Here is a 26772-nt window from a genome sequence, read left to right as displayed (position 1 = left end):
CAGACGACAACCCGACTCGGAGGTCGCTGCTCTATTGGTAGACTTCTATTAAAACACAGTTTTACAGAACAACTGCAAACAATCACAAATCGCATCTTATTTACAGCAGATACACATTTGATTTGATATCTCTGCACAACAGTTTGGTATTTGGTGAAAATAGATCAATGATATTAAAGCAAATAGAAATTGTAGGCACTCCTCTGTTCCCACGCACAAATACATTGAGTTTTTTTTTTTTTGAAGAACAAATGTACACATTTTACAGCATTTTAGAAAATGGCTTAAATTTTGGTTCATTCAACATGGTTCTTAAATATATTTTTTTTAATTGGTTGTAATTTAAAAACGTGATAAACACTGATTTGTTTTTAACCAATTAGGAGAGTAACGATGGAAAAGACGTGGACACGATGGGAACAATGAGACGTTTTTTTTCTGGATCAGAACGGCATGTTGGCCATTCCTCCAGAGCCGTAGCCCACAGGACTATCCAGAGACATTCCCCGCTGTCTGAGAGACTGTGGGAGCATCATGCCGGCCTGGGGGTGGGGCGGGGCCATCACGGGCCCCTGGTGTCCGAAGGGCTCCCCCGGCATTGGCATTGCTCGCTGTTTTGCTTGCATCATCATAAGGTTTTGTTGTGTCATCATGTTATGGGGGCTGGGGGCCATCATGCCAGCGTACTGACTGGGAGGGTGAGGCAGAAGGCTGTTGGGCATCATGGCTTGGTGTTGCTGCATTTGTGGCTGAGGCATCATGCCTGTCCTTCCCATCATATGTCCTGGCGGGCACATGGGGCCCATCCCCCTGGAGACCCCTGGAGAGATGCCCATGTTTTGGCGTACTCCCCCGGGCGAGGGGTGGGGTGGCAGCTGCTGCTCAGCCATGTTCTGCAGGCTTGCCAGGTGGGGGTTGGATGAAGGGCTGCTGCCGTGATGAAGGCCAGACGAAGGCATCTGCTTGAGAAGCTGTTGGGGAACGTGTTGCTGGGGCGGGGCCCCCTGATGTGGTTCATTCTTGGGGAAATACTGAAGGGTGCTGCTGGGTTTATCGGCAGGAATGATCCGGGACAAATCAAACTCGGGGATCCCTGTGTGGGTGGGCCGAATGACCTCGCTCAGGTCAGGACCGTCACTCATGGGAAGAGAGGCAAAGGAGTCTGAGCGGTGAAAGGGGCGCTGAGGTGGGGGGCCTTTGCTCAGCAGCTGTAGCTGCTGATGAGCCTGAGTGTCTTCGTTGGACTGAGAGAACCCTTGCAACATTCCTCTTATCGGTGAGTGCATGGAGCTGTGCGGCGGCGGTGGCTGCATGCGGGGAAAACCTGCCATCTGGGTCTGAGACAACGAGGATGAGTTGTTTGGCCCCATTTCAGCATGCCCCCCACTCCTCATGATTACAGTGTTCATGGCCGGCATGGCCATTTGGTTTTGGGGGGAAGGCACAGCTCCTGAGCCATCATGGGAGAGCTGGCCTTGGTTGATCAAGCCCATGGGGCTCTGAGGGTTACTGTGAGGTCCGAGTCCCTGTGACATGCGAGCGTTCCCCATGTTTCCTACAGAGAAACAACACATTCAGTGCAAACATGAAAAGAAACTCGAAAGAACAATTCATGTCATCTCATCTGTTCGAGGGGGCTTGTCCTCGTTTTCTTACCTCCAATGCTGACGCCAGAGAGGAGGGGCCGATCTGGGAGCATCTCATCATCAGAGGTGGCGATGGTCTTAATTGCATCGTGGTAGAGGGGAGTAGAACTGGGCACTGCGTACTTGGACATCTGAGACATGATCAGGGACAAAGGATTCTGGGCCGCTGTGGCATCAGGGGAGGAGGTAAACGGTATGTTGGGATTCATGGAGCCTGGTTGGCTAACAGGGGTGGAGTTTGAACTGCGCGGGGGAAGTGGTTGACCTGTAAAGAAGACAGCAACACATGGTAAAGCTTCAACAACAACAGGAGACAATCTTGGTCGGAAACATCTACAATGGGACCCACCTGCTTCCGTTGAAGTGCTCCCTCCATTGCCCAGTGCCTTCCCACCTGTTGGGCCTCCAGGACTTGGAAGAGTTGTTTTGGGAGAAGCCCACCCTGGAGATGCCAGAGCCATGGCTGGAGATTTGAGTCGTCCAGGTGAGGCTGAGGGAGAGTGCAAACCAAGGCTGGAAGACCCCAATATTTGAGGAGATTTCATTGAGGAAGAGCAGGGGGTCCCGGCGCCTGATGCAGAGGGAGGGGCATGGCGATGGCCTGCAGAAGTGATAGGTGACTTCAGTGCTGGAGCGGAAGGGGAGGGCAGAAGAGGCGATGGCTCTTGGTTGAAAGATGGGGACTTGAGTGGATGAGGAGGCACAGAGGGAGAGGTCAGGGGGTTTAGATCCGCCTGTACGTCCGAGGTGTGCCTCGAGCTGAGGTCTGCGCCTCTAAGTCCCCCGGTCAGCGGCATGTGGCTCAACCGCGATGTGCCTCCCATCTGATTTGGATCTAGGTTGTCTGGTCCAAACATGTCAGCGCCCGGTTGCTGAAGATACCGTCGGTCCAACTGTTCTCCAGGGAAGGGAGCTTGATTAGGAAACTGGAAGGATCCAGGGACCATTCCCTTATCTGACACTCTTCCATTTTGTGAGGCGTTGATTCGTGAAATCTCTCCGGCGCCAAACATTTCGCTCAAAAATCCTCCGCCTGGATGATTTCCTCTTAGCCTCTGCAAAAGCATCATCTGCTGCTGCTGCTGAATATTCATTTGAGGATTCATGCTCATTGAGATGTTACACCCTAGTGGAGAATTCACCAAGTCCCTCATCTGAGGACCACCCCCAGAAGAATCTATCATCTCCCTTGGACCGGGAAAGTCCATAGGATCCCCTCGATTGGTCAGTGGACCCCGACCCATTCCTAAATTAGGAAAGTCTGGGCCAGCGAGGTTTTCCAACATTCTTGGTCCCAGGTTTCCTTGCTGCTGGTGTTTAGCTAGTCTTTCAAGTTCATACCTGGGGAGACCCTGCATGTGCCGCTTCTCCATGATGCGAAACATTTCCTCCCGGGTCAGCAGTTCTGGATCGCTCTGCAAATGTTGTGGAGGCCCACCCGGGTAGCCACCGTGGAAGTTCCCACCACCAATGTTGTTGGGCATATCGTCCAGCCAAATCATCCCCTGCCGAGCGGACCTTTGAGGCCCAAGACCCTCCATGGGTAAAACCGCACCTGGACTACCAGGAAAGCTCCCTCCCCCTCTCTGCATCTGTCCAGGAAACCGTGGGCCACGGGGTCCTTCTTGGTGAATGTCCAACATTCTTCCGTTTCCACCCATTCCTCCTGCCATCATACTGGCGGGACCCCATTGCTGATCTCCAGACTTGCTGTGATAGGGAGGAGGGGGCCCTCTCATCATCACTAGCTCCCCGTGCACGCCCACCTCACTCATTCTAAAGTGCTGTGGATGTGGCCCAGAATGCATTTCCTGTTGCCGTCTTTTTTCCTGGTAGTATTCTTCTTGAAGTTTCCTCCAGGCCATCTGTTCTCGCGTGAGCCCCTCTGGTCCTGGCAAGGGGCTCATGTCATCTCCAGGTGAAGACATCTGGTGTTGGGGGTCCATCTGAGGGCTGTCAAGGGCAGGACCACCAAGAGACTGGGTTTGAGAAATGATGGACTGAAGAGGTTCCTCGTATTTTTTCAGGCCTTCGGCTGAAACCAGAGCTGAAGACATGCTAGTGCAATTATTGTTCGTACCGTTACCAGAGTCCTCAACGCCGCTCCGATCACAACCACCATTATTATTCAGGTTGCAAGAGTTACTAGGAGTATTATGGTTGGGGCCTCCTGCATCTCCAGGACCTCCGGCCGTCCCACTGCGGAGGAACAGCCGCTCAATGTCCCTCAGAGTCTGCAAAGATCGCTCCCTGTGCTCGAGCTGCTCCTTGGAAAGACCACCGCCGCTCATCTGGACTGCATCCCCCTGTAGGTGTGCAGACAGGATGGAAGGACTTCCAGATGGGATGCTTCCAGAGCCATCTCGATTTCCAGGTTCAGGGCCTGCAGGTGTAACCTTATTCCCCCCGTCGGACCTGTGGGAAGCTATGCTGCTGTGTGGGGCGGTGCCTGGTCTGCCTTCAGTATCAGAGTGTCCTGCCGACAGGGGTGTCCCGGCAGAAGGAGCTACGACTCCAGCAGAAGCTGGACGTGGAGTTCCACTTTGGGATTTTGGGGTTCCGGTGCGCGGAGAAGTGCTAGTGTTCATCTTTTCCAACAGGCTAGAAGGCTTTCCTGGAGTTTGGCCCTGCAGCAGAATAAACATTTGAATAGTTTAGATCCCAGCTCAGACGAGGAAAACAAAGACGTACGTGGATCTAGTCGTCTGCATGTGGATGCTTCAGAATGGAGTGAGCAGGCAGCTTGTGGCCTGCTCAGCGTATTTTCTACATCACATTTCAAACACTTTTTTAATCTGGTCCAGATTCACAACCATTTGAATACAGATATTCTCAGAAACGCAATTTTCTTAATATGTCCGCCACCTTTAGAAAAATGCCACAAAAACATGGTAAAACACCATTTTCCTCAGGTGGGTCTAAAATGGCCAAAATTAAGTTTTTTTAATCTAAGTAGAAACTCTGGTAAATGTGAGGGAAAATTCTTGAATTAAATCAACAAGAGGTGGTCACAACATCTTCAATTTAAACGTCTGACCTGCTCCAGCTTAGAGTGTGGGGAGCTTTGCTGGTGAAAGTGAAGGATGGATTCAGCCTGTCCCTTCATCACTGCCTCTGCAGCACTGTGATGTGAAGAAAGGTTTTTATAAACAAAAGGAAAAAAAAAACTTTGCAAAAACAAACGCTCATGCACACACAGTTCTCACCTGTTGGCCAGGCTGGTGGAGAACACGTAGAGCATTTGCTGTGAAGGCTGGGGAGGCTCCGCCTTCAACCCTGAGCCCGCCCCACACCCCACCAGCAGACCGGTGGGTTCGGATCCGTTTCCGACAGAGAGGCGCTCCGACAGACCCTGGATGGAAGCCGCGAGTCCTCGTTCACCTGCAGACAGAAAGACCTTTTACCTGAAAGAGGTGCAAACATTGCCGCAGCTCAACACTAGATGGAGCTAAAGCACCAAACAGCAGAAAAGGGGTGAGCATCTTTTAGTAAGGATCTGACTGCTACTGCATTTGGAAAAACTAAAACAAAAAGAAGGGGGGGTCACTGTTGCCACGGCAATTACTCTGGTGGCAGTGAGGTTCAGGATGGAGTGAGACTCACGCTGGGCTGCGGCGTGCGGCTTGTCCTCGTCGTCCGTCTCCGGTCCAGAGCACCATTCATCGCCGCTGTACGGCTGTTTCTTTGCCAGAACGCAGCGGCGTTTGCTGCGCTGAACCCCCTCTGGAAAACACAGGAGTGCTGAGAAGTGCTTACACGCCACGGCATGAGGACATCTCAGAGATAAGAAAAATGACACTGATCACAAGGAAAAAAACAAAGAATTAGAGGTTTAAAAAGCTTTCTTCCTCCCTTTTCCGTCTGTTTTTAGTCAAAAATGGAGGTTTATTCGTTTTGGACAGAACTGTTGGTCTTCAGATCGATGTCAGATGTGTCACCAGAACTGTGTGTAGCACCAAAACAACTAACTGGTGTGAGTTTTCCAAACACTGAAAAGGAAAAGCTGCTTTTCGAGGCTGGCTATGGCGATCTAAGCATCTCACCAGCCCGCCACCTCAAGCCCTCACAAGGGAGGTATTCAGGACTCCTCCAGCAGGGCGGGGACCGCAGAGCTGAGGGATTATATGTCCGATCCGGACCGGGAATCCCCTGACTTAGATTACACTCCACAAACAGCTTCTGAATTTGATGAGTGTAAAATAATTTGGAAGGAGCGCCGGTCCGGAGCCGCGTTTGTGCTGCCTTCCAACAGATGAGCTTACATAACTGCAGACCGGTGACTGTGCACTCGGGAGAGAAAGTTGCTATGACAATGGAGACAAAATGTCAGCAGGAGGCGGACTGCCACCTTGTCACAAAGAGACGGCATAAAAGAGGCGACCTTTTGTTTTCGTCGGCCGCATATTTACACACACACATATATATGTATATCTATATATGTACATCTATGTATATATATATATATATATATATATATATATATATATATATATATATATATATATATATATATATATATATATATATATATATATATATATATATATATATATATATATATATATATATATATATATATACACACACACACATACACACAGTGAGGTCAATAAGTATTTGATCACCCTGTGATTAAGCAAATTCTCCCACTTAGAAAACATGGAGGCGTCTCAAATTTTCATCATTGGTGCATTTCCACAGTGAGAGACAGAATCTGAAGAAACATTCAGAAATCACGTAGTACAATTTTTTTTTAAACAATTTATTTGTATATTACTGTGACAAATAAGCATTTGATCACTTGAGGTAAACAATAATATTTGGTACAGAAGCCCTTGTTAACAATTACAGAGGTCAAATGGTTCCTGTAGTTCTTTACTAGGTTTCTACACACTGCAGCAGGGATTTTGGCCCACTCCTCCATACAGATCTTCTCTAGATCTGTCAGGGTTCGGGGCTGTCGCTGAGCAACACAGAGTTTCAGCTCCCTTCAAAGATTATCTATTGGATTTAGGTCTGGAGACTGGCTAGGCCACTCCAGAACCTTGGTTTTGTTGGCTGTGTGCTTCGGGTCATTGTCATGCTGAAAGACCCAGCCACGACCCATCTTCAATGCTCTGACTGAGGTAAGTAGGTTTTTGCCCAAAATCTCACAATACAGAGCCCCGTTCATCCTCTCCTTAATACAGTGCAGTCGTCCTGTCCCCTGTGCAGAAACCCCCCCCCCAGAGCATGATGCTTCCCCCCCCGTGCTTCACCCTTAGCCACTTCCAGCTTTGTGAAGGTCTACAATTTTGTCTCTTGTGTCTTTTGACAGCTCTTTGGTTTTGCCCATGTTGCTAGTTAGACTTCTCACTGATTTGCACAGGTGCCTTTATGCAAGCTAACGACCTCAAAGAGGTGCAACTAATTTAGAATCATGAGCAGAGTGGAGTTGGACTATTTAAAAGCAGAACAGCAGGTCTTTGCTGGTCAGAAATCTATCTGATAATCAAGTGATCAAATAATTATTTGTCACAGTAATATACAAATAAATTGTTTAAAAAAAATTGTACTACGTGATTTCTGAATGTTTCTTCAGATTCTGTCTCTCACTGTGGAAATGCACCTATGATGAAAACTTTAGACCCCTCCATGTTTTCTAAGTGGGAGAACTTGCTAAATCACAGGGTGATCAAATACTTATTGACCTCACTGTAATATATATATATATATATATATATATATATATATATATACACATAAATATGTGTGTCTCTATGTGTGTGTATAGGGGTGTTATTTTTCTCTATAATGAGAAAAAAATTATACGACTTATACTCCAGAAAACATGGTAAGTATAAATTCAGTTGATTTTCTGTAACATATGGACTAAAGATAAAGTAGACTTGAGAATAAAACTCAACTGTTGCAGGTTTTTTCATGTATGCGCACAAGGAACTTCTGTGCTGAAGAGAAAGAGAGCACAGCTAAAAAACATCCAGGACTTGAAGTTTATTTATACATTTTTTATATTATTTTGAGCTTCTTTCTGAATTTTTCTGGGGGATAAGTACACTAATATTTTATCTATACACATTTGATCCTTATTATAAGACATAAAAACATTATTTTCTGAATTTTTTTTATTTTTTCAGTAAAAAAAATAACTAATTTTTATTTATTGTACAGTTTCAGATTCATTGTGAAGTTTTTGTCTAATATAATGAAAAGTATTGACAAGAAAAACAAGATGGGCTTGTACCAATCGCCACAAAGAACTGCTTTAAAGGTAAGTTATTAGAACTTTGCGTAAAATACTGCAATACGTCAAAAACTTCTAAAGGGTTACGTCTTTACATTTATTCCAACGCAAAAAAAGAGCCAGACGAGCTTTTTAGCTTTTAGGTTCGAGTTTTTGGCTCTTCTGGGCCTTCAGTCGGTCGGCTAGGCGTGACTGGTGCTAGAACGAGCGAGAGCTCACGTCCGCCTAAAGGTTGGAGTCGTGAACAGGAAGCCTGGAGGAGTTTCACAGAGCAGCAGCTCCTGAATAATCAACAGCAAACAAATGCAAATCAGACACCTCCAGCAGAACCACAGATATTTACCTACACCCTGGCAGCGCTCACGCCGGGATGACGAATCATAGTTTCAATCTCAACCTCACTGCAGGCATGAGCCATCAAAGCCAGGGGGGGAAACCCTAAAGCCTCAGCGAAAGGTCAGGACATTTGAGGGAGAGAACACTTCGCCTGTCCTCTCATTTCTCGTAATGACTTCCTGCTGTGGAGGAGGCACGTAGTCTGGTAATTCGGGTAAAGATCTGCCTGATAAAAGTTCAGGGAAGCGATGTGGGGGCAGATGCTGACACTTTTCTGTGTTTGCACGTGTCTTACCTCCTTTGGCGTCTGCCTCCAGGACCGAAGGGGCGGCGCTCCTCGATTCACCGCAGTCAATGGAGGCGCTCCGCTTGGATTTGAGCTTCAGCATCCCTGCAACGCCGCCGCCCCCACCGCCGCCCACCGATTGGCCACTGGCCTTCAGCCCGGAGCTGTTGTGGGACATCTGGGTGGCCTTGGCTCCTCCCTTTGAGCCCAGGTGTGCGTTGGCGGCGCTCCCCTGCAGCTGAGGCTGCTGGGTGGCGCCGGGCATCTGGGCCTGGCTGTCGCTGCTGACCTGCTTGCCATGACTGGCCAGTGTGTTGTCCGTGTGCATTTGAATGGAGGCGGGTTTCTGTGTGGAGAAGTGCAGCCTGGTGGTGGAGCTCACATCGCTGAGAAGCCTGATGGAGAACAAAATCCAGATTATTCTTACTTTTTTTGTCTTATTATTTATTCATTTTTCTTGTTGTTTTTTTTTTGTTTAACATTGTTTTTTTTTTTTTTTTTTTACATTTTATTAAAATTATTTCAAATTTTAGAATAAAATTGAAAAATTCTGACCATCCCCATTCATCCTCACCTCTTCTCAGCAAGACGACCAGCTGACCCTCAGCCACGCTGCTCCACTGCGGACCCCCACACCTGAGGACAAGAGGGCAACCATGAGTGTGTGGGGGGGGGGGCAACTGCTCCCATCAGCTGTGAGGGCAAATTCAGGGAGAAGGGAAGCCGGCGAGGCCAAACAGGCCGTCACCTGGCCCTTTAAGAGATCAAAACGCATCTGCAGCTGGGGGGTCGGGGGGGGGGGGGGGGGGGGGCTGAAATTTGCAGACACACCCCCCCCCCCCCCCCCCCCCCCCCCCCCGCTAAACACCAAACACTTTGCAAACCACAAAAACTCCAGCAGACGTTTGTCAGAAGCGAAACGCCGGCTCTCCCTCGCAGTCTGACGAACAAAAAAAAACCCAAAACGCTACTTTTTACTTCCGATGATGGATTTCACTTTATTCATAAACAATATTTTAGACCTTTGATCTATTTTTATCCAACCCCGAAGGTGCCCCCCCCAGCCCTGGCTCTCTGTTTCTAGCTTTCCTGAAACAACAAACGTTACTGCAGAATTTCACGAAGAAAAAAAGAAATAAAGAAAAGAAAAAATCAGAGGAGCTTATTGCATTCTTGGACCCATGTTCTGACCCCCCCCCCAAAAAAAGGGCACACACAAGTCTCAACAAGACCCCCCTTACACGTGTCTCTGCTGAAAAATGGCTGGTCAAAGCAGAAAGCCCCGCCCACTCCAGAAAGAGGTTTACCTGGGCAGGTAAACAGACGCGGTCAGTCATTAACCGGCACACACAGAGGCGACTTGTTTGGCGCCGGAGGACTTGGTCACTCATTAACTGACAGGCGGCTCCTGTTGACCAAGTGTGACTCACTTTGCTTTGTGTAACAAACTGGGAGGCGGGCAGACGAATCATATGGTGAGACGCTGACCTTCGAGGGGGCGATTACCGACAGATAGGCTTATCTCCAGCCAATGCCAGCTTCACGGCCATTTCTGCCGCAGACGAGCCTGCAGAGAATTTAGTTTAGAGAAAGAAAACAGGATTTCTTCCTCAGCTCCAGTTGATACATTTCTAGAAATGTTTTTATACTCAGAAATCCCTGATGGTCTTTTCAGCAGGAAGTGTTGTTCGGAGGAAGAAGGCAGCTTCTTTTGTTTATTGTACATATTTACGCTTTTGTTTGTAGTTGCTGAAAACTTTATATTGATCATAGCTTTTTACCCAAAGAAATAAAGGAATTGTGTGTCTAAGAGCACAGAAATGTAGCTTTAGCTTAAAGTCCCACTCAATCAACTTTTATTTAGTTTTAAAGCATTACTGTTTTTTTTAAGTATTAAATCTGTGGTTTTTAGCCAGAATTCGTCATTTTCTAGGACATAGTTTCTCCAGAGCAGCAGGAGTTCATTAGAAATTCGCCTCCGGGTTACGGGCCGTTTTCACAGAGCAACCCTGACCCTTATCCCCTCACTGTAGCCCAAAGCCCTCCGTTTCCCCGCTCTCCAGCTAGCTTACAGTCAGTCCCTCACAACCTCAACCTCACATTACCGGTGCAAAAAAAAGATGGTGAGTAATATGGGAGCTATACAGCCGTACAATCCTAATCCAGATTCCAGCTCAGACGAGGAAATGAAGACGTACACAGTGGACGAATCAGAAGGGAGCGGAGCCGGGAGCTTGTGGCACAAATACAAACTTTTTTCAAAGCAACATTTTTTCTTTTTTTTGATTCACGACGATTTGAATAAAAAAATTTAAATAAACTTGCAACTTTAAAAACTGTATTTTTGCACCAAAGCTAACTAACTTTTAAGTCAAGTTTTATTTCAAATTGGCCCTTTATTATTGTTACGTGTAATAAAAAACTAAGCAAAATCCCTGATAATCTTTTTCCCCCCTTCCAGCCGTCCAATTCAACTGAGATAAAAATCAAAGGACAAGACGGCCATGTCAGCAGATTAACCCCATCCCAGAGGGCATTTAGGCTCATTTGTCAGAAAACTCAACATAGCAAGAATGAACAATGAGTGTTTGAGTTTAAACACAACTCCACAAACATGCTGATGGTTCACCACAAATGTTAACAAAGAAAACCCAAACTAGCAGCTTTTCATGACGGGTGTCCAATAAAACCCCTTCAAAACAGCTCCTATGCGATCCTGCTATGAGGTCACTTCCTGTCAACATCAAGCTGGTGTGAAGCTTTGACTTCCTATTGAAGGTGGGTTCAAAACCGAAAGCAGCAGGAGTCAAGTTAGTTCAGTAGAGTAACTGATTTGGTTACACAAGCAAGTTGGTTCCCACTCACTCCAATGTGAAACAGGTTAACTTCATTGACTTAAAGTCCAGTTTACTAAATCAACTTCACGTCTACGATTAGACATCCACAACAACTGTGCTGAAGGTAAATATTTATGAGCCTCATTTATTTTAATGAAATATAACAATTTGGAGATGGAATGGCACGGAAAGGGGCGTGGCATTTTGACAAACTGCATGTTTTTGACTACCGTTAGGCTGTTTTTTTGTCATGTAAACCAATTTATCATATAAAAGATAGAATAGGCTCAGGCAAACCAATATATCATTTATTTTGTTGCAGTTCCTCAAAAGACCACTGGAGGGTGGCTTCAGATAAATGGTGGCAGCTTTATGTTGGCACCAATGCTAAAACATCAGACAGACCAAAATAAAAGGGTTTTCTTTCTAAGGGTTTATCACCGGCGGTTTAGCTCCAGTGGGGAGCTATCGCAACTCTTCAAACGTTCACGCAATTGAGCTACTTCCAGCTGATTCTGACGTGGAGAAAAAAAAGCTGCTTTTCTCCGCCGGTTTGAGTTGATTGCGCCAACGGTCAGAGTTACGGTAGGTCAGAGAGCGCGTGTTATTGAGATGATGCAGGCAACATCTCCGGTGTTAAAGGGTTAAACATCGACTGTATCTGAGAACTTACTTACGGCTCCAACAAAATGAAGTAGACTCAGTTGCCATTTTTTCGTGTTGCAAACGCCGCGATGTTGGAGCCAGACATTATCGGTAAGCAGTGATAGGTCCGTGTCGGTCAGAGTCATCGCTTCTTTAACCGTAAGCTTGTTGGAAGTCCACATCTCTTCCGCTCCGTAGTATGTTAAATATCTCAAACGTTGGACGTGGGGGCCAGTGGGTACCACCTATTTTTGTTAAAGCCTCCGATTGGCCAGTTTATAACTTGAATAGGTTGGAATAAAGAAAAAACATCATGAAAAAATTAGGATTAGCACGAAAACGCTTTAAAAAAGGAAGCAGATCAAGAATGGTTATTCTGACCAATAGAATGAGTGAGAAACAACTGTTTATTTTTCTATAGAAGTCTATGGGAGTTGGACTTCTTGGAGCCAGCAGGTACTTCCTGTTTGGAATGCGAGGGAGGTGGGGTCACTCAGTCCAGTTCTCATATACAGCCAATAGGTTTAAAACAACTGTTTTGACGTTATTAGAGTTTACATTGGTTCCCAATTAAGGGGAGGGGCGCATTTTTCATTGGTAGCAAAAAAGCTTAAATATCTGATACAGGTGCGTGCCACCCCTTCTGCCACCAGCTCTAATTTCCACCGATAAAAACCCATCAGCTGATCAGCCACACCTGGAGTAGCAACACTAAACTTAATTGGTGCCATCTGCTTTCCTCACGTCCTGACCTCAACTCACGAGTGGATTTAATGGGGAGGCTCCAGGAATAATTGGTGCTTAATTGTGGTGACATTTCAGTGATGCATTAAATCCAATCAGCTCGGCTGATGTGCAATTAATTTACAATAACATCAGGGTTGTAAAACCAAAGTTAATATCCCTTCAGGAAGACACTCATTTTTCCACCCATCTTATCTGGCCTGCGTCTGCCAAAGTGGGTTTGAACTCATTCATTCCAGCTTTTCTCGTTGTTCCAGGCGGCCTGGCAGACTGATGCCATTTTCTGCGGTTTGACAACTGTCTGAGAGACACAAGCATACTCGAGTGTGAGGACTCCTGTTTTTATATCTGAGAGTTTTGCCCACATAAAAACCGTAAGACTAGATATGAAATAAGCAGATGCAAAGAAAAACCTCTGACTTTGGTTAATCTGGATTGTGGGGTGCAATAAAAGTATTTGTCGGTCACAGATTCTTAAATAAATCATTTTGGTCTGTAACGCTCATAGAAACATTTCTAGTGTTAGGGACAATGTAGAAAAAGAAATGAAGAAATCAATGTTTGATTTTTAAAGAACTCATTTCTATAAAAGGTGCAGAAAATAAGTATTCGGACCAATAAATACGCAGGAATTCCGTCCTTTACCGGCCTGTTCCTTTTTATTTAAAAAGCTCTTCTATTCCCCACTAGTCACTTGTATTAATGACACCTATTTGAACTGAATTGTATAAAAAACACCTGTAGTCAGACCGCAACCTCTCCAGCAAGACCAAAGAGCTGTCAAAGGACACCAAGGACATGATTGTAGACCTGAACCCGACTGGAATGAACCGATCTACAATAAGCAGCATCTTAATGAGAAGACATCAACTGTTGGAGCAATCATTAGAAAATGAAAGAAAAGCAATATCCCTGTGATCTATCCTGGTGGATCAAACAATCTTGACAACGGTGAGGAAGCAGCTCAGAACTACACTAGGGAACTGATCAGTGACCTGAAGGGAACTGGGACCACAGTAACAAAGGTTACTATAGTAACACACCACATCATCATGGGGTCAAATCCTGCAGCTCTCAAAAAGTCCCCCTCTTAAACCAGCACACATTAAGACTCGTCTGAAGTTCTGCAGAGGACGTCTAGATGATCCAGGAGGATTGGGAGAAGATCATGTGGTCAGAAGAGACCAAAATTGAACTCTTTGGTATGAACGCCACTTTGGAGGAGTTAGACTGCAGACATCATACAAACTGTGAAGCACAGGGGTGGAAACATCATGGTTTGGGGCTACTTTCCTGCAAAGCAGACAGCTGAACTAATCCATATGAGGGGAAGCATGAATGGATCCATGTATGGTGAGATTTTAGGGCAAAAACAATGTTCTATCAGTGACAGCACTGAGGATGAAACTCGGCTGGAGCTTCCAGCGTGACATTGTTCCCAAACCCATCACCCAGTCAGCGGAGGAGTGGCTACATAAAAAGCATTTCAAGGTTCTAGAGTGGTCTCGCCCGCTTCTGGACAAAGATAATCTGTAGAGCAAGCGGAGGGTCGCGTTGCCCGGCAACAGCCCCAAAACATCACAGCTCTAGAGAAGATCTGCGTGGAAGAATGGACCGAAATAGCAGCTAAACCTGCTAAAACCTACAAGACACATCTGAAAATCCCGATTACATTACAAGTTTTGTTATCAACCAAATCCTTATTTTCTCTATTGTTACACTAATAAATTATACAAATAAAAAAAAAACGATGAATTAAAGTGAAGAACAATTGAAGTGTTTAAATGATGACCATTACAGACTAAAACAATGTAGAAGCGGAGTATGTAAAAAAAAAAAAAAAAACAACATCTCTAATCACAGATGTTGCATCAAAACCTGGTCAGAAAAGACAAAGAGAATGTTTGATTCATGAAGTATTGGATTCGTTTTGGTTGTTCTTGCTTACATGTCAACCAACTGCAGCAGTCTTGCATTTCCAGGCTCCTCACACCGAAAAGAAAGAAAAGATTCCTGTAGTTTCTAGACGACAGATTTTCCATCAATAATTCAGAAAAAAGTCTGCTGGGCTAAGAAAGCAGGCAACGTTCCCAGATCCATTTCTATTTAGCAACAAAACACAGCAAATGAAGAAGAAGAAAAATCACGTTTTTAAATGGTAAACCTTTACTTTAAATATCCATTTTATTATCCAATTATTTTTATAGTTACAAGAAAGAAATGTTATTCAAATGGAAGAAAGAGGTTTCCTCATGATAACGCATCCGGTTCTTTTGCTGTGAGTAAATTCAGAAGCTGGACCTTTAGGGGTTGGACTTGGTGGACTTCCACATCCAAGAGTTTGATGATCAGATTAAAGAGTGAAGAATTGAGAAGCCAAATCAAATTTTTCTAGTTTTTAAAAAATAAATAATAATAAAAATGTTGCTTTTAGACCAAACTTATCAAGGCAAACCAGTTGTACTGAGCGGAGTTCAGTCCCCATGTTGGTGTCCTGCTGACGGATTTCTCCACCTCAGCCGCTGACCACCCGGATCAGATGAGTTCCACCAATGACGCAACACCCTGCTGGCTTAGTGGTAAAGTGTCTGCCCTGAGACTGTTGTGGGTTCAAATCCACAACAAAAGACTCTAAAAAGAAGGACAATGCCCAATGCCACCCTGTTGACACTCAGCATGAGTGGGGTCAGATTAGAAAAAGTTCAGCCTCCTAGCAGGAAATGTCAACCAGTCCTAAAACTGGGATTGATGAGGAAATAGTCTTCTGGAAATCATCTTTTTAGAATCAAACCACTGGAAAACATATTTTTAGTTTCTCTGTATTTCAGCCCCTAAGAATGTTTGAAAAGTTGTTTTAGCATCAGATGAGCAACGCGGCTTTTTAAAAAAAAAAGTATATCAAGAGAGTATTTAAAACAGTTTACATTGCACCTTTGCATTACATTTTTTATAATGTGCAAATAATCTTTGCGAAAGAAAAAAACAAAAAACAGAACTTCAAAACCCACAATTACTGGATGGAATCAGTGAAGTTACTCCATCTGAGCGCAAAAATCATGAAAAAAGAAATAAAATTAAAGAACACCCCAGAGTTCTAACAAAAATACACCAATAATGATTAAAAAATAGCTTCAAACTAGACCATTAATATGTTTCTTTTTGGTGTAAAGTTGTTAAAACTGAAACTGAACACAGCCTCTAGTGGTCATTTGTTGAACTGCAACATTAAGTACTTCCTAGTTCCAAGAAGAAAATGGGCTTGGTGTAAACACACAAAGAGTGAAGAAAGTAGGAAAAACATCGGAATTTTGTGAGAAAATCCATCAAAGCTTTTATTATGACGCAGGTTTGGAACCAGCTAAATTCAGCAAAAAATCACTTTCTAACTTTTCTTCTTTTAATCTCCTCCAAAAGGACCCGTCTCAGGTACTGTCCCTTTAAGTCTTTGCGTTTGCAGGTTACACACTTCTTTGTTTTATTTTTAGCAACCTCTTTCAGTTTCCTGTTACATGTTTTTGAACTTTTTTTTCTTCTTCTTATTTTTAAACGCCCTCAAACAAACACGTGCACTTTACGCTTTAAATCAACAGAAAATGTCAAACTATTTCTGAAGCACTGGTGCATCTTTAGAGAGGACAAAAGCTGTTTTGGTAGTTAGGATTCCTGCTGGAGTGCTCACCGAACAGCAAAGATTGAACCGGGCTGGTCTGACTAGAAGCTCTGCATTTACCCAGAAGGACTTTGTTTTTTTTTTACATTTTCTAAGTATGACTGAACCATCTGAACTGTCACTTTCGAAAAGCGTCTGCATCCACAACCAGAAGCAAACACCGTCAAAGCTGGGACTTGATGAAGATAAAAGACTCAGAGCGACCGTCTGAGAGCCTGCTGCCAAATAAAGCACACATTTTTCAACAGGAAAATTGGATTAAGAACATTTAAAAAGAGCCTGACTTTGTATTTGTTGTTGTTTTTTTGTTTTTGCAACAGAGGAAGTTCAATTAACCAGCAACAAGGCAAAAAACGAAAAGACTCAAAATACTGCAAATACCAATATTCAGATTTTTGTTTATAAATTAAAATTATTTTCAGTTGGATGACTTCAAACCCTTTCAATTGAAATGAACACCAAGGGGATGGCTCTATAGAAACCTGAATTTCCATTATTATCAGTGACTTTCCGTTCTAGAGAAAAACACAGCGGCTGCAGCTTTAGCGCCAAACGAAAACTTTGATTTCCGATAAACCCTAGGTCATCGTGGAGGATCCCGAGTTCCGGGTCGGTTTCTCCCTCAGACTCCACATATATGTGAGGATTACGCTGAAATCCAACCATAGCTATGCTGGAGGCGAAAACCCAAGAGGAGGTGCGACCGCTCCTCTTAGATCCCTGACTGTTGTTTAGTGAAAAGCAGCCGCTCCTCTTCACTTCACCACATGAAGATTCTCCACGTTTTTATTATTTGCACCTCTTCGTGCGTCGCTCCCCTCATCTGTGGCCACATTTCGCACCAGCAGTCAGAGATGCTGCCCTGTCATTTTGTTGAAAGTCTTTAACACTGAAGCTCAACTCTCCAACCATTTATCCAGAATTAACATCATTCCTGGGAATGCCGAAGTGAAGAAAAAACAGCAAAAGCTTCAACTGTTGAAGCAAAGAACTTGACTCCAACCAGTTCTGAACTGGAGAGAAACAGAGAAAGAGCTCTGCACTCTAAGCATAATTCCAATGGATCCTGAAAGCTGCTAAAGCTTCAAACGTTTTCTCTATTTATATAGTTTTAACAAATTTGGGAGTGGAGAGAAGAATCTGTTTGAATGGCATTGAATGGGTAAATGGTTGAAGCGTTTGAGGAGCGCGTGTTGTGTTTCCATCGCAACGGACAGTCCCGGTGTTTGCAGGGGATGCTGGTTTGAATCTGTGCGTTCACCACACGGACACGTTTGTTCCGTCAGAACGGGCAAAAGTTTATTATTCCAGCTAAATAGAAAATAATGAAAACTCCGTCGCTGCATCAACCAAACCCAAGAAAAACTCACTATTGCTTTATTTTATGTCACATCTGAGTTTCTTCAGACTTAAAGAAAGTAACATTTTCAACATAAATTAGAACTGACTATTAACCAACTGGGTCTTTATTTTAGGCTGCGGTCGGATCCCTTTTTGCGATTAATTCTCTATAAATTACGTTTTAAGACGCTGCTAACTGCTGAGTACTGCAGTGGGCGACCTATAGCACTATCCTATAAACATAGATAAACAGAAAATGCTGTGGTTTTCTCCTGGTTACGGAGGCCATTGTGAGCTGAAAATGTTTTTTTGTTGTTCAACTGGTTGATGATGAATTAAATGTTTGTTAACTTCGGAATAAATTCAATTTAGGAATTGAATTATGCTTTAAACCAATCAGTGGGAAGGAATCACAAGGCCTTCTTTGCGAGGGCTGCCGGGTCTTTTAAGGTTGTGATAATTGGATTTAACGCATGCATTCCTGCAGCCACACAAACAGCTCAAAGCTGCAGTTTGATGGATGATATAAACCCCCCTCCCCAATAAAAAAAGGGGAGGTAGGACTGCGGACTGCAAGAGTGTGGTATCTGAGCGCAGGGGGCGCGTGCAACAACTCGAGCTCTGATTTAGTTCCAGTGGGTCACAGAGCTGTTATTTATAGAGTCCGGAAAGTCACAGCAAAAAGGGAAAACGATGGATCCTCAAAGCGCTCAGACGTCCCGACACAGGAGCGCCTCCAGCTGCACGCGCTCAGAGCTCGCCAACAAAACGGCGTTTGCACTTGGCGCCAGTCAGAACGCGGCCCGAGATAAGAGAAATGAGTTGAATGCGCTTTGTCACTTTGTGCCCCCACTCAGGACAAGGCCACGGCTAACACAACATGTGTGACTGCTAACGAAATAAACCCCTCCCTGAAATCTGGGTCAGAATACAGGCTGCAGCTTTTCAAGTTTAAACCGCAGAAACGAAGGACGGAGGAGACGAAACTCAAGACGGGAGGAACGGACACGTCCTTCCTGAAACAAACACCGTCAGGAAGATTTCGATCCCCGGATTTCTCTGCACAGACTTTCCCCTCAGTGGGCTGAAGATGCCCAGACGTCTCATCGCGGCCCGCTCTTCATCCAACAGCTCTTCTTCCAAAAATGAGGCGACAAAAAACAAACCTTTGTTTTTGTGAGGAAACTTTTGCGACAACTGCAAGCGCTTTGGTTCAACCTTCAGACAGAAAAACAAGGAAATAAACTACAAATTTGCATCAATTTTACCCAAAATAAGGGCCGACATTAAACATTAAAAAAAAAACCTTAGTAAAAAGACTTTAATGAAAAGTTGAGTTGATTTTATTAGATGAAGTGTTTTTCATAGCAGAGGTGAACTGCTAATAAATAGAATGGTGATCCAACCCATCCATCCAAACCCGCTGCATCTCTTTTAGGTTTAACCGGGGATTGAACCTAAGATTTCAAAATCTCCCGTCCATTTTCTTAACTCGCTGGATCCCTTTTAGGGTCACCGGGTTGCTGGAGCCTATCCCAGCGGAGGCCGGGGTAAACCCTGAACAGGTCGCCCGTCGGTTGCCTGGCTACACACTGACGCGCCCAACAATTAGCGGCGTCACCTAACCTATGAAGCAGGAGGACGCCAGAGAGCCAGGAGAAAACCGCCTGCATGCAGACACCACACAGAAAAGTCTAATAGTGTAGGGCTTACCACTCCACCAACGTGCAACCTGGGCTCCAAGTTAAATTGTATAAAATCTTTATTTCACCAAGAAAAGTTACATTTTTCCGAATGCAGCTTTTTGCCATTTTGTTCCCTCTGTGTGATAAAATAACAAACTATATGAACGTCGCCGTGTTGGAGTCGGAGATCCGTACGCTCCGTCCAAGTCATTGTTTCTATGGCAACCACTCTCGCCATTGAGAAGTGATCTTGTTGGAAGTCCACGCCCCTACCATTTGAAAGCGGGCTACACAAGACTCAAGGGTCTAGAAAAATACTTTTGAGGCATCCGATTGGTCAGTTTAGAAGTAACTGAGTTCTCATTTCCAGCCAATGTCTCTGACACAACTTTATGAATCAAGTTCCAGCTTTTGAACAAACACCAGCTAAAATGGCAGCTTTAATGACACTTTGGAACTGAAGGAAGAGTTTAATACCTGTACCAGTCAAATCAGAACGTGAGATCTGATGATTCCAGGAGATACTAGATATTAATGTCTTTATAATGTCGGAGCGATAACGCCGTTGAGGAATATTGATTGGTCTATTAATAGGACTGCATCCAGGGTTGATCCAATCAATGCTCGGTATCAGATTCCTGCAGAGGTCACCGACCGATCGGATGTTGGTCTGAGCGCACAGCTCCAACCTTCGCTGAAGGAGCGGCTCACACCTCCGCCCACGGTTCAGTCTCCTCAGTCAGAAGCTCTGACGGGCGGAACCGTCAGTCCGCATCGTCCGTCAAATCACCTTCTGATGGAAAGACCTCCACAGATCTTTGGAGAAAAGCATTAAAGATCTGGGATCCTGTGGTGCATTGTGGGGCAGGTGATAGCAGGAAAGTAAAGATGGGTTGTTGCTATGGTGAAGGAGAGTACACAAACAAAAGCATCTCCGAGTAAAGGTTCTTAACCAAAGAAGTCATAAATCTCGAACTCATACGAGACTCAACAAGTGCTGAAAACAGCAGTCCAACTGAAGTTTGGAACACGATTCATCTCAGACCGACGCTAACAAAGAGGAAGACTTCCCAGAATTCAAGACAAAAAAAATCCGGTTTGGTTTGTCTCAACTCAAGGAGAGGCGAGCGCTGGGTTGATGTTCCCCGGGGGGTCAAGGGTCGTCTCCTTTCCAGCTCTTTCTGAGAAGAAGGCCAACAGCGGCGAGGAGCGCGGCTGAACTGCAGCGTCACCGTGGACACAAGGCATGCGTGGAAAAAGATGGGAAAAAGAGGAGCTACGGGCTGAAGGCCTTCTGTGTCCAGAGAAGCTTGGACTCTCAGCATTTGCCAAGAAACCTTAGTGCCAGCTCTAATTCAGAGCACCTGAATTCAATTTGAAGAGTTTTCACTGACAGACGGACGGACAGGGCAGAAGATCCAATTTTTCGGGATCGTTTTCTGTTCTTCAAGTTCAATTTAAGCTTTATAGCTTTCCAGTGGATTTTCAGTTTTCAGTCAAAAGACATTTGGTGGGATTTGGATTTACACCTCGACTAGATGTCTGATCGGTCACAACAGTTTTCTACAGACTCCCGGGGAAAGAAATGAACAAGAACTGGATTTTGTTTCCCTTTTTTCTGAATTCTTAAAAAATTACGTTTTCCCACCTGATTTACGTGGCCTTCCACTCTGGATGCGCTTTGACACCAGAGTTCACACCGCATCTTAGATGAGTTTAGGTGACCTTTCACACTGGCTCAAAGGAAGTGTACTATTCTCGTAAATTCTTCTTAAAAAATCTAGAGTTCTAAAAAAAATTTAAAAGGCCAAAAAAAAGATAAAAGAATAAATCAACTATTTGAGCGTTTAAGTGTTTTATGTTAATTCCTCATGAAAAAAAATCCCAAAGCGGCATTTGGATCAATTCGCACTTCTAGTCTTCCTCTAAAGCACCCGCCCCTCCCAACCCACGAAAACAAGCGAGTCCTCACAATGTGATGTCACAAAGTGACGGACAGCCCCCTCCAGGAAGAGTTTGCACTGCCAGCTCCGCCCCCTGGCTAACACACCCACTTTCTCTGCGAAGCTAGCGGTGTCGGCTAAACGCTTTCCAGTTATTTAACCGATATTTCCATCTTTGCGAAAGTTTGGATGTTTGTTTTCGTGGGCGAAACGCAGACACGCTGCGGGGGCCTGGGTGTGGGTTGACGTCATGGAATGGGCGGCACCCATAAGGAGAGAAAGGCGGAGCCTCAGAGATCGAGTCGTCCTTACTTCAGGTTGGATAATGAGCTGCAAAAATTAACTCCTATTTTACCAACTTTTAGTGTACCAAAGATATACGATCATATTTATGGATATAGTTTACCCTGAAAGGCTTAAGAAAAGCAGGACATAAGCCCTTTACACAATATTTTGAATAATAATTTTATGCCAAAAATGTATTAAACAAAAAAACAACAGTTTATTGTTTGTGTTTCTTATCAACGTTTAAACAACTACTAAGGAAAACAGTTGTTCTACAACCTCTCAGCTAAGTCTATAGCTGCACCGGTGATCAGGTGACAAAGCCAGCGCCGTCCACCAAATGACAGTGAAGAGAAAGATACATCACAGCTAAAGAGGACCAACCAGACGGAGACCACAGCGGGGCTTTAGGACGCACCGCCAAGGTTCTGTTGGAACGCTGCAAAAAAGTTTTTTTTTTTTTTCCCTCAAAAAATTGAAATTTTTAAGCTCTAAATTGTCTGAATGGGAAGCAGAAACAAATGTGCACCCCTGATCTTTTTCCTAAAAACGAGCTTCAATGGTTGATTCGCTGTTTCCGTGATGGACTTCAAATGACCAGGGGCGTTCTCACCGGTCCGCCTGAACGTCCCTGCTATGACTCAACACATCCACGCCACTTTCCGCTTATGCAGGGCAAACCAAAGAGAGAAACCCACCGGCGCCGAGGTCACCGTGTTCAACGGAACGCCGGGAGAAGGGCCGCTTTCATTCAGCCGCCTTGCAGCGTCCCGTCGTTAGGAAACGCTCTCAGTGTCACATTATTCTTTCATGGCTCACCTTTGCCGTGCTCCCTGTAACTCACCCCAAAGCTCTCAGATCACCTGAGTAGATTAGAAGCACTTTGGACGCAGTGGGAGCTTGGAGAGGACGGGAAGGAGCCGCCACACCCACTCAACAAGGATGTGGGGGAAGTCTCCAAAACACTACGGATTCTGGAAAATCCCAACGTTTGGAGATTTTCCTGCCTTGTCACAAAGTAAAACTTTCCTTTTTCTCCTATTACAAACAAACGCCTTTATTGTAGAATGAAGTTCCTGCCCTGAAACATCGTCGTGGAGGGAAATAATTTACCAGAATTTCCAGAAATGGGACTTGAACGCGACTGCTTAGTCTTCTCCTAACTTTTTCCAAAGAGGACAGCAAGCGGTGATCGGCAACACGCCGTCATTTGTTCAGATGTTTTCGAGGGCGAAACAAAAGACACGCTGCCGAGGCCGGCGTTAGGATGATGTCATGAAATGGGCGGCACCCACACGGAGCGAAAGGCGGAGCCTCAGAGATCAAGTCGTCTTTCTCCCGGGTTGGAAAAAGAGCTGCAAAAATAACTCCTACTTCATCAAACAAAAACCATTCGTTAGTGTGCCAAAGGTCATATATGATCATATTTAGGGATAGAGATTATTCCAAGAGGCTTAAAAGCATTATATAGGCTCTTTATTTGAAACTATTGAATATTTTTCAAATGTTCTTTTAGTATCCAAAGATAATTTTAATGGAAATTAGATTTTAAAAAAACCTGCAATGCATCATTCCTTTCTAAATTAAAAGGTAAAAAGAATTTCTGTAAAAAAAAATTTAAATCACATCGGTAAGACAAATATTTTGTAAAAATACAAGTAATATGTTGGTTTTTTATATATTTCTAAATATATTTTCTCCTAATTTTCAACTATTCTAATGTAGATTTTTCCTCCTTTTAAATTAGTCATCTTTTTTTCTTACCTGCAACTTTATTAAATTATTTTAACATTATTACTAGGCATCTGTGCTCACTTATTCTTTAGCTTTTATATTATTTTCTTTGTATTTGCCTTAAATAAATATTGGTGTCAACAAAATGTTCACGTTTTATACATTTGTGTTATTTTTACTCTTAAATTCCTTTGTTTTGTATCTTTTTATTGCTTTAATGATTCTATTTTGTTTCTTCTTTCGTTTCTCTCAGTCGCCTGCATTTGTGGTGCATTTTAGAGGCCTTTAGGTCCTGTTACCTATAGAGTAATGATATAATGATAGTATAATAATACAAAAGAAAAAAAACATTGTAGTGATAATGATTAATTCTTTTAAACAAAATTTTCTGGATGGATTTTTTTTTTCAAGTCGTTGAATTTTGTCGCTTTTTGCTTTCCATACTTCCCCAGCCACTCTTTAGTTAAGAGGACATGTGCAGACAAAGCACATTCAAATGAGCAAGCAAAACCAAAACAGGCTTAAATAAATGCTTCAGTGACGTCACATGAAGCGTAAACGTGAGAACAAAACCTCATTTCCTGAAAAGTAGGATGCTCGGAGCCCAGAGACGCTTCACCTCCAGTGGAAAAGAGCTGCAGAAGACAATTCGGATCAAGTTGCAAACTCTGTTAAGATGCTATATATAGTCCACCAGGATATCTACATGCGCAGGCGGTGTCTGCCGCGCGTGCGCAGGCACGCGGCAGCAGGAGAGCAAAGTTGTAGGTGTTTGAGACCTGTTCAGGCGCAGCACATTCAACAGGCTGGTCAGGCGGGGTCACCACGGGGGGGGGCCAGTACTTTAAAAGACTAGGACAGCGCGCGCGCGCGCACACACGCACACACACACAATAAAAGAAATGTTTCATTTCATTTATATATATATATATATATATATATATATATATATATATATATATATATATATATATATATATATATAGCAAATGGAGTGCGTCAGAACTGTTATTCATGTAATAAGTCAAATAAATGTTAATGAATCTTTCCAGCATTTAGTGAGTGCAGGGGGGGGGGGGGGCAGTTTTAATGATGGAGGTGTGATTTTGAGGCTCCGCGTGCCTGCAGTGACAAACATCCCCGTTCAGCACAAAGACATTCTAATGCTGCCACTTTAGCTAGCTTACGAGCTAATTTTTATTTTTAATACGTATTTGTCTTAACACGCACGGATGCGGGAGCCCCGCGGTCCTGCTGGGGGCCGTCAGCGCTCCTGCCCCCGCCGTGAACCCCTGCTGGGGCTGTCGGCGCCGGGCTGCCAGCCCCGCTCCGCGAGCTAACTTAGCATGCTAATCCGCCGCTAAGCTACGCGCTCGTGCCGGGATTCGAACTTTGTTAGCGTCGCGCTGACTTGTGTAAAAGCGCAGAAAGTTAGGCGGCTCCGCTCGCACCGAAGGGCGGCTGCGAAACGCGGCGGGGCCGGCGGTGACAGTGTCGGGAAATGTGGTGTACTTTACCCCATATGGAGATCAGAAGAGGCCGATGTCAGGACTGACAGCAGCCAGCCGACATTCCCCGGAGTGGCCGCAGCCGCCGCGGTCTCACTGCGCCAAAAGGGTCCCGATCGCGTCGTTGATAGGGGGACGTGGTGGTCGGAACGGGGCTCAGGCGCCGAGGAGCGACATCGGCGTGTCTAGGTGGAAGTTTCTGTTGAAATCAGAGGACGCGTCACCTCGCAGTGGTTCATGACTCCCACGGTTCAGGCTGCGTTTCTGTGCGCGTCCATATCTGACAATAATCAGTGTGGCCACACGGGCATCCGTATGTCACCGCACGGATGCGTCTGTTTGACACGCTTCTGCGCCATCAATATTCAAATGATTCACACGTGACAGTGCAATTAACCACGGGCACCTAAACGCACCACACTTTAGACGGAAGCCAGCCGGCCTGTTTGACCTACATTTCATCGGACTCGGCAGTGAAAGACTGAAGCCGCAGCGGCAGATCAGACACTTCATGCTCGGTGCTTCCAGGCGCCGCTCCGCCAGTCCTGCTCCCCTCAGGTGGATGCGCCCTCTAGCGGCCCGGGCAGCAAGAGCGGCTGGAAATCCATCAAGTTAAAGAAAACAAAAACATAAGGCATCAATAGTTTTATCCCCACAAACAAAGGACTGAGAGTTCACATAAAACAACATCAAATCAGTCTTTTGTTTTGTCAATATTAAAATTAAAAAAAGCAAAAAAAAATTTAAGCGAAAAGCTTAAAAAACAAGAAAAAATATTGCTTTAAAATAAAACTCCCAACTATAAGTTGTTGGGCACCCAGACCAAAAAAAGTAAAAATGGCAAGATTTAGTAGTAAAAAGAAGAAAAAACTCTTAAAAAATAGAAACATTTTGTTTGTGAACAAACTTTTTTTGTAAACAGAAAAAAAAGTAAAATAAGATTTAAAGTCATAACAAAAAAAAACTTTTGTAAAAAAAAACAAAACGTTTTTTTCTGTAAAAGTTTTTGTTTGTAAACTGCAAGAAATTAATAGAAAAAAAAGTTTTATTACTTTACTCTGGAAATCACTAACATGATTGTAAAAATCTCAACCAAAACAGATTTTACACAGAAGGAATTAATTTATTTAAAGCAATTAAAACCAAAAGAAGACAAATGAGATATTAATCTTTACATATCAAACTTAAGATGTCATTATTTATATTGGAAAATAAAAAAGTAAAAGACACAAATCCATGCATTTACTTTCACATGTCAACAATGCCATAACAATTAGTCTTAATCATAAATCTTAAACACATACGTGACTCATTGAATCCATGAAATGTGAAGTTTGTCCCAAAAAAACCCAACTTATTTACATTCAAATAAAAGATCATTCAACATTTTTGATGCAACGTTTATCCCTGTGGACAAACCTAGCTAACTCACATTTTGGGATGAGTTTGGGTTGAACTAATGGGTATCAAACCTCTCAGCAGCCGGTTAATAATCACATTTTCGTGGACCTTGTTAAGGCAAACCCGGTCATTTATTCATGCTTTACGTTAATATGTGAAAGCAGTTGAGTTTTTTGTCAAAAGTCTGTAAAAACACGATCTAGGTTCTGTTTGCTCCTTTTTTTAATTCACATTTAAATGATACAGAAATAAACAAAGAAAATCAAACATTTATGAAGTATGGGGTTGCAGCACACAACATTGCTTTGATCTAAATACGATAAAAAAAATTAAAAAAAACAGTATTCTGACAAACTTCATATTTTATACTTGTGATTTTAAAAGAACCATTAAATATTTGAGAATTTTTGCCCAAACCGTTGTGCGTAAATGTTTTACTGTGCAGGTTTTTAAGAAAAGAAAAAAAA

General features: G+C 44.0%; 1 protein-coding gene across 3 annotated transcripts; it reads right to left on the bottom strand.

Annotated features, from left to right (window-relative positions):
- Positions 1-16: 16 nt before the first annotated feature.
- On the bottom strand, positions 17-25492 carry bcl9l (B cell CLL/lymphoma 9 like). Of its 3 annotated transcripts, XM_023961631.1 has the most exons (10): positions 24914-25318; positions 9820-10079; positions 9087-9148; positions 8522-8907; positions 5250-5369; positions 4853-5027; positions 4684-4768; positions 1996-4273; positions 1657-1911; positions 17-1555 (listed from the first exon to the last, which is right to left on the bottom strand). In XM_023961631.1, exons 4-10 carry the CDS (start codon positions 8838-8840, stop codon positions 444-446), a joined length of 4344 nt encoding a protein of 1447 aa, XP_023817399.1. In that variant the 5' UTR covers positions 8841-8907; positions 9087-9148; positions 9820-10079; positions 24914-25318; the 3' UTR covers positions 17-443. The 3 variants fall into 3 exon arrangements, with proteins under 3 accessions (XP_023817399.1, XP_023817398.1, XP_023817397.1); XM_023961630.1 differs by lacking the exons at positions 9820-10079; positions 24914-25318 and adding an exon at positions 25360-25492; XM_023961629.1 differs by lacking the exon at positions 9820-10079.
- Positions 25493-26772: the final 1280 nt, after the last annotated feature.

Source organism: Oryzias latipes, chromosome 13 (assembly GCF_002234675.1).
Source record: "Oryzias latipes chromosome 13, ASM223467v1".
NCBI classification, from domain to species: Eukaryota; Metazoa; Chordata; class Actinopteri; order Beloniformes; family Adrianichthyidae; genus Oryzias; species Oryzias latipes.
Note: the sequence above shows the minus strand (reverse complement) of the source record. Positions and strands in the feature narration are given on the sequence as shown.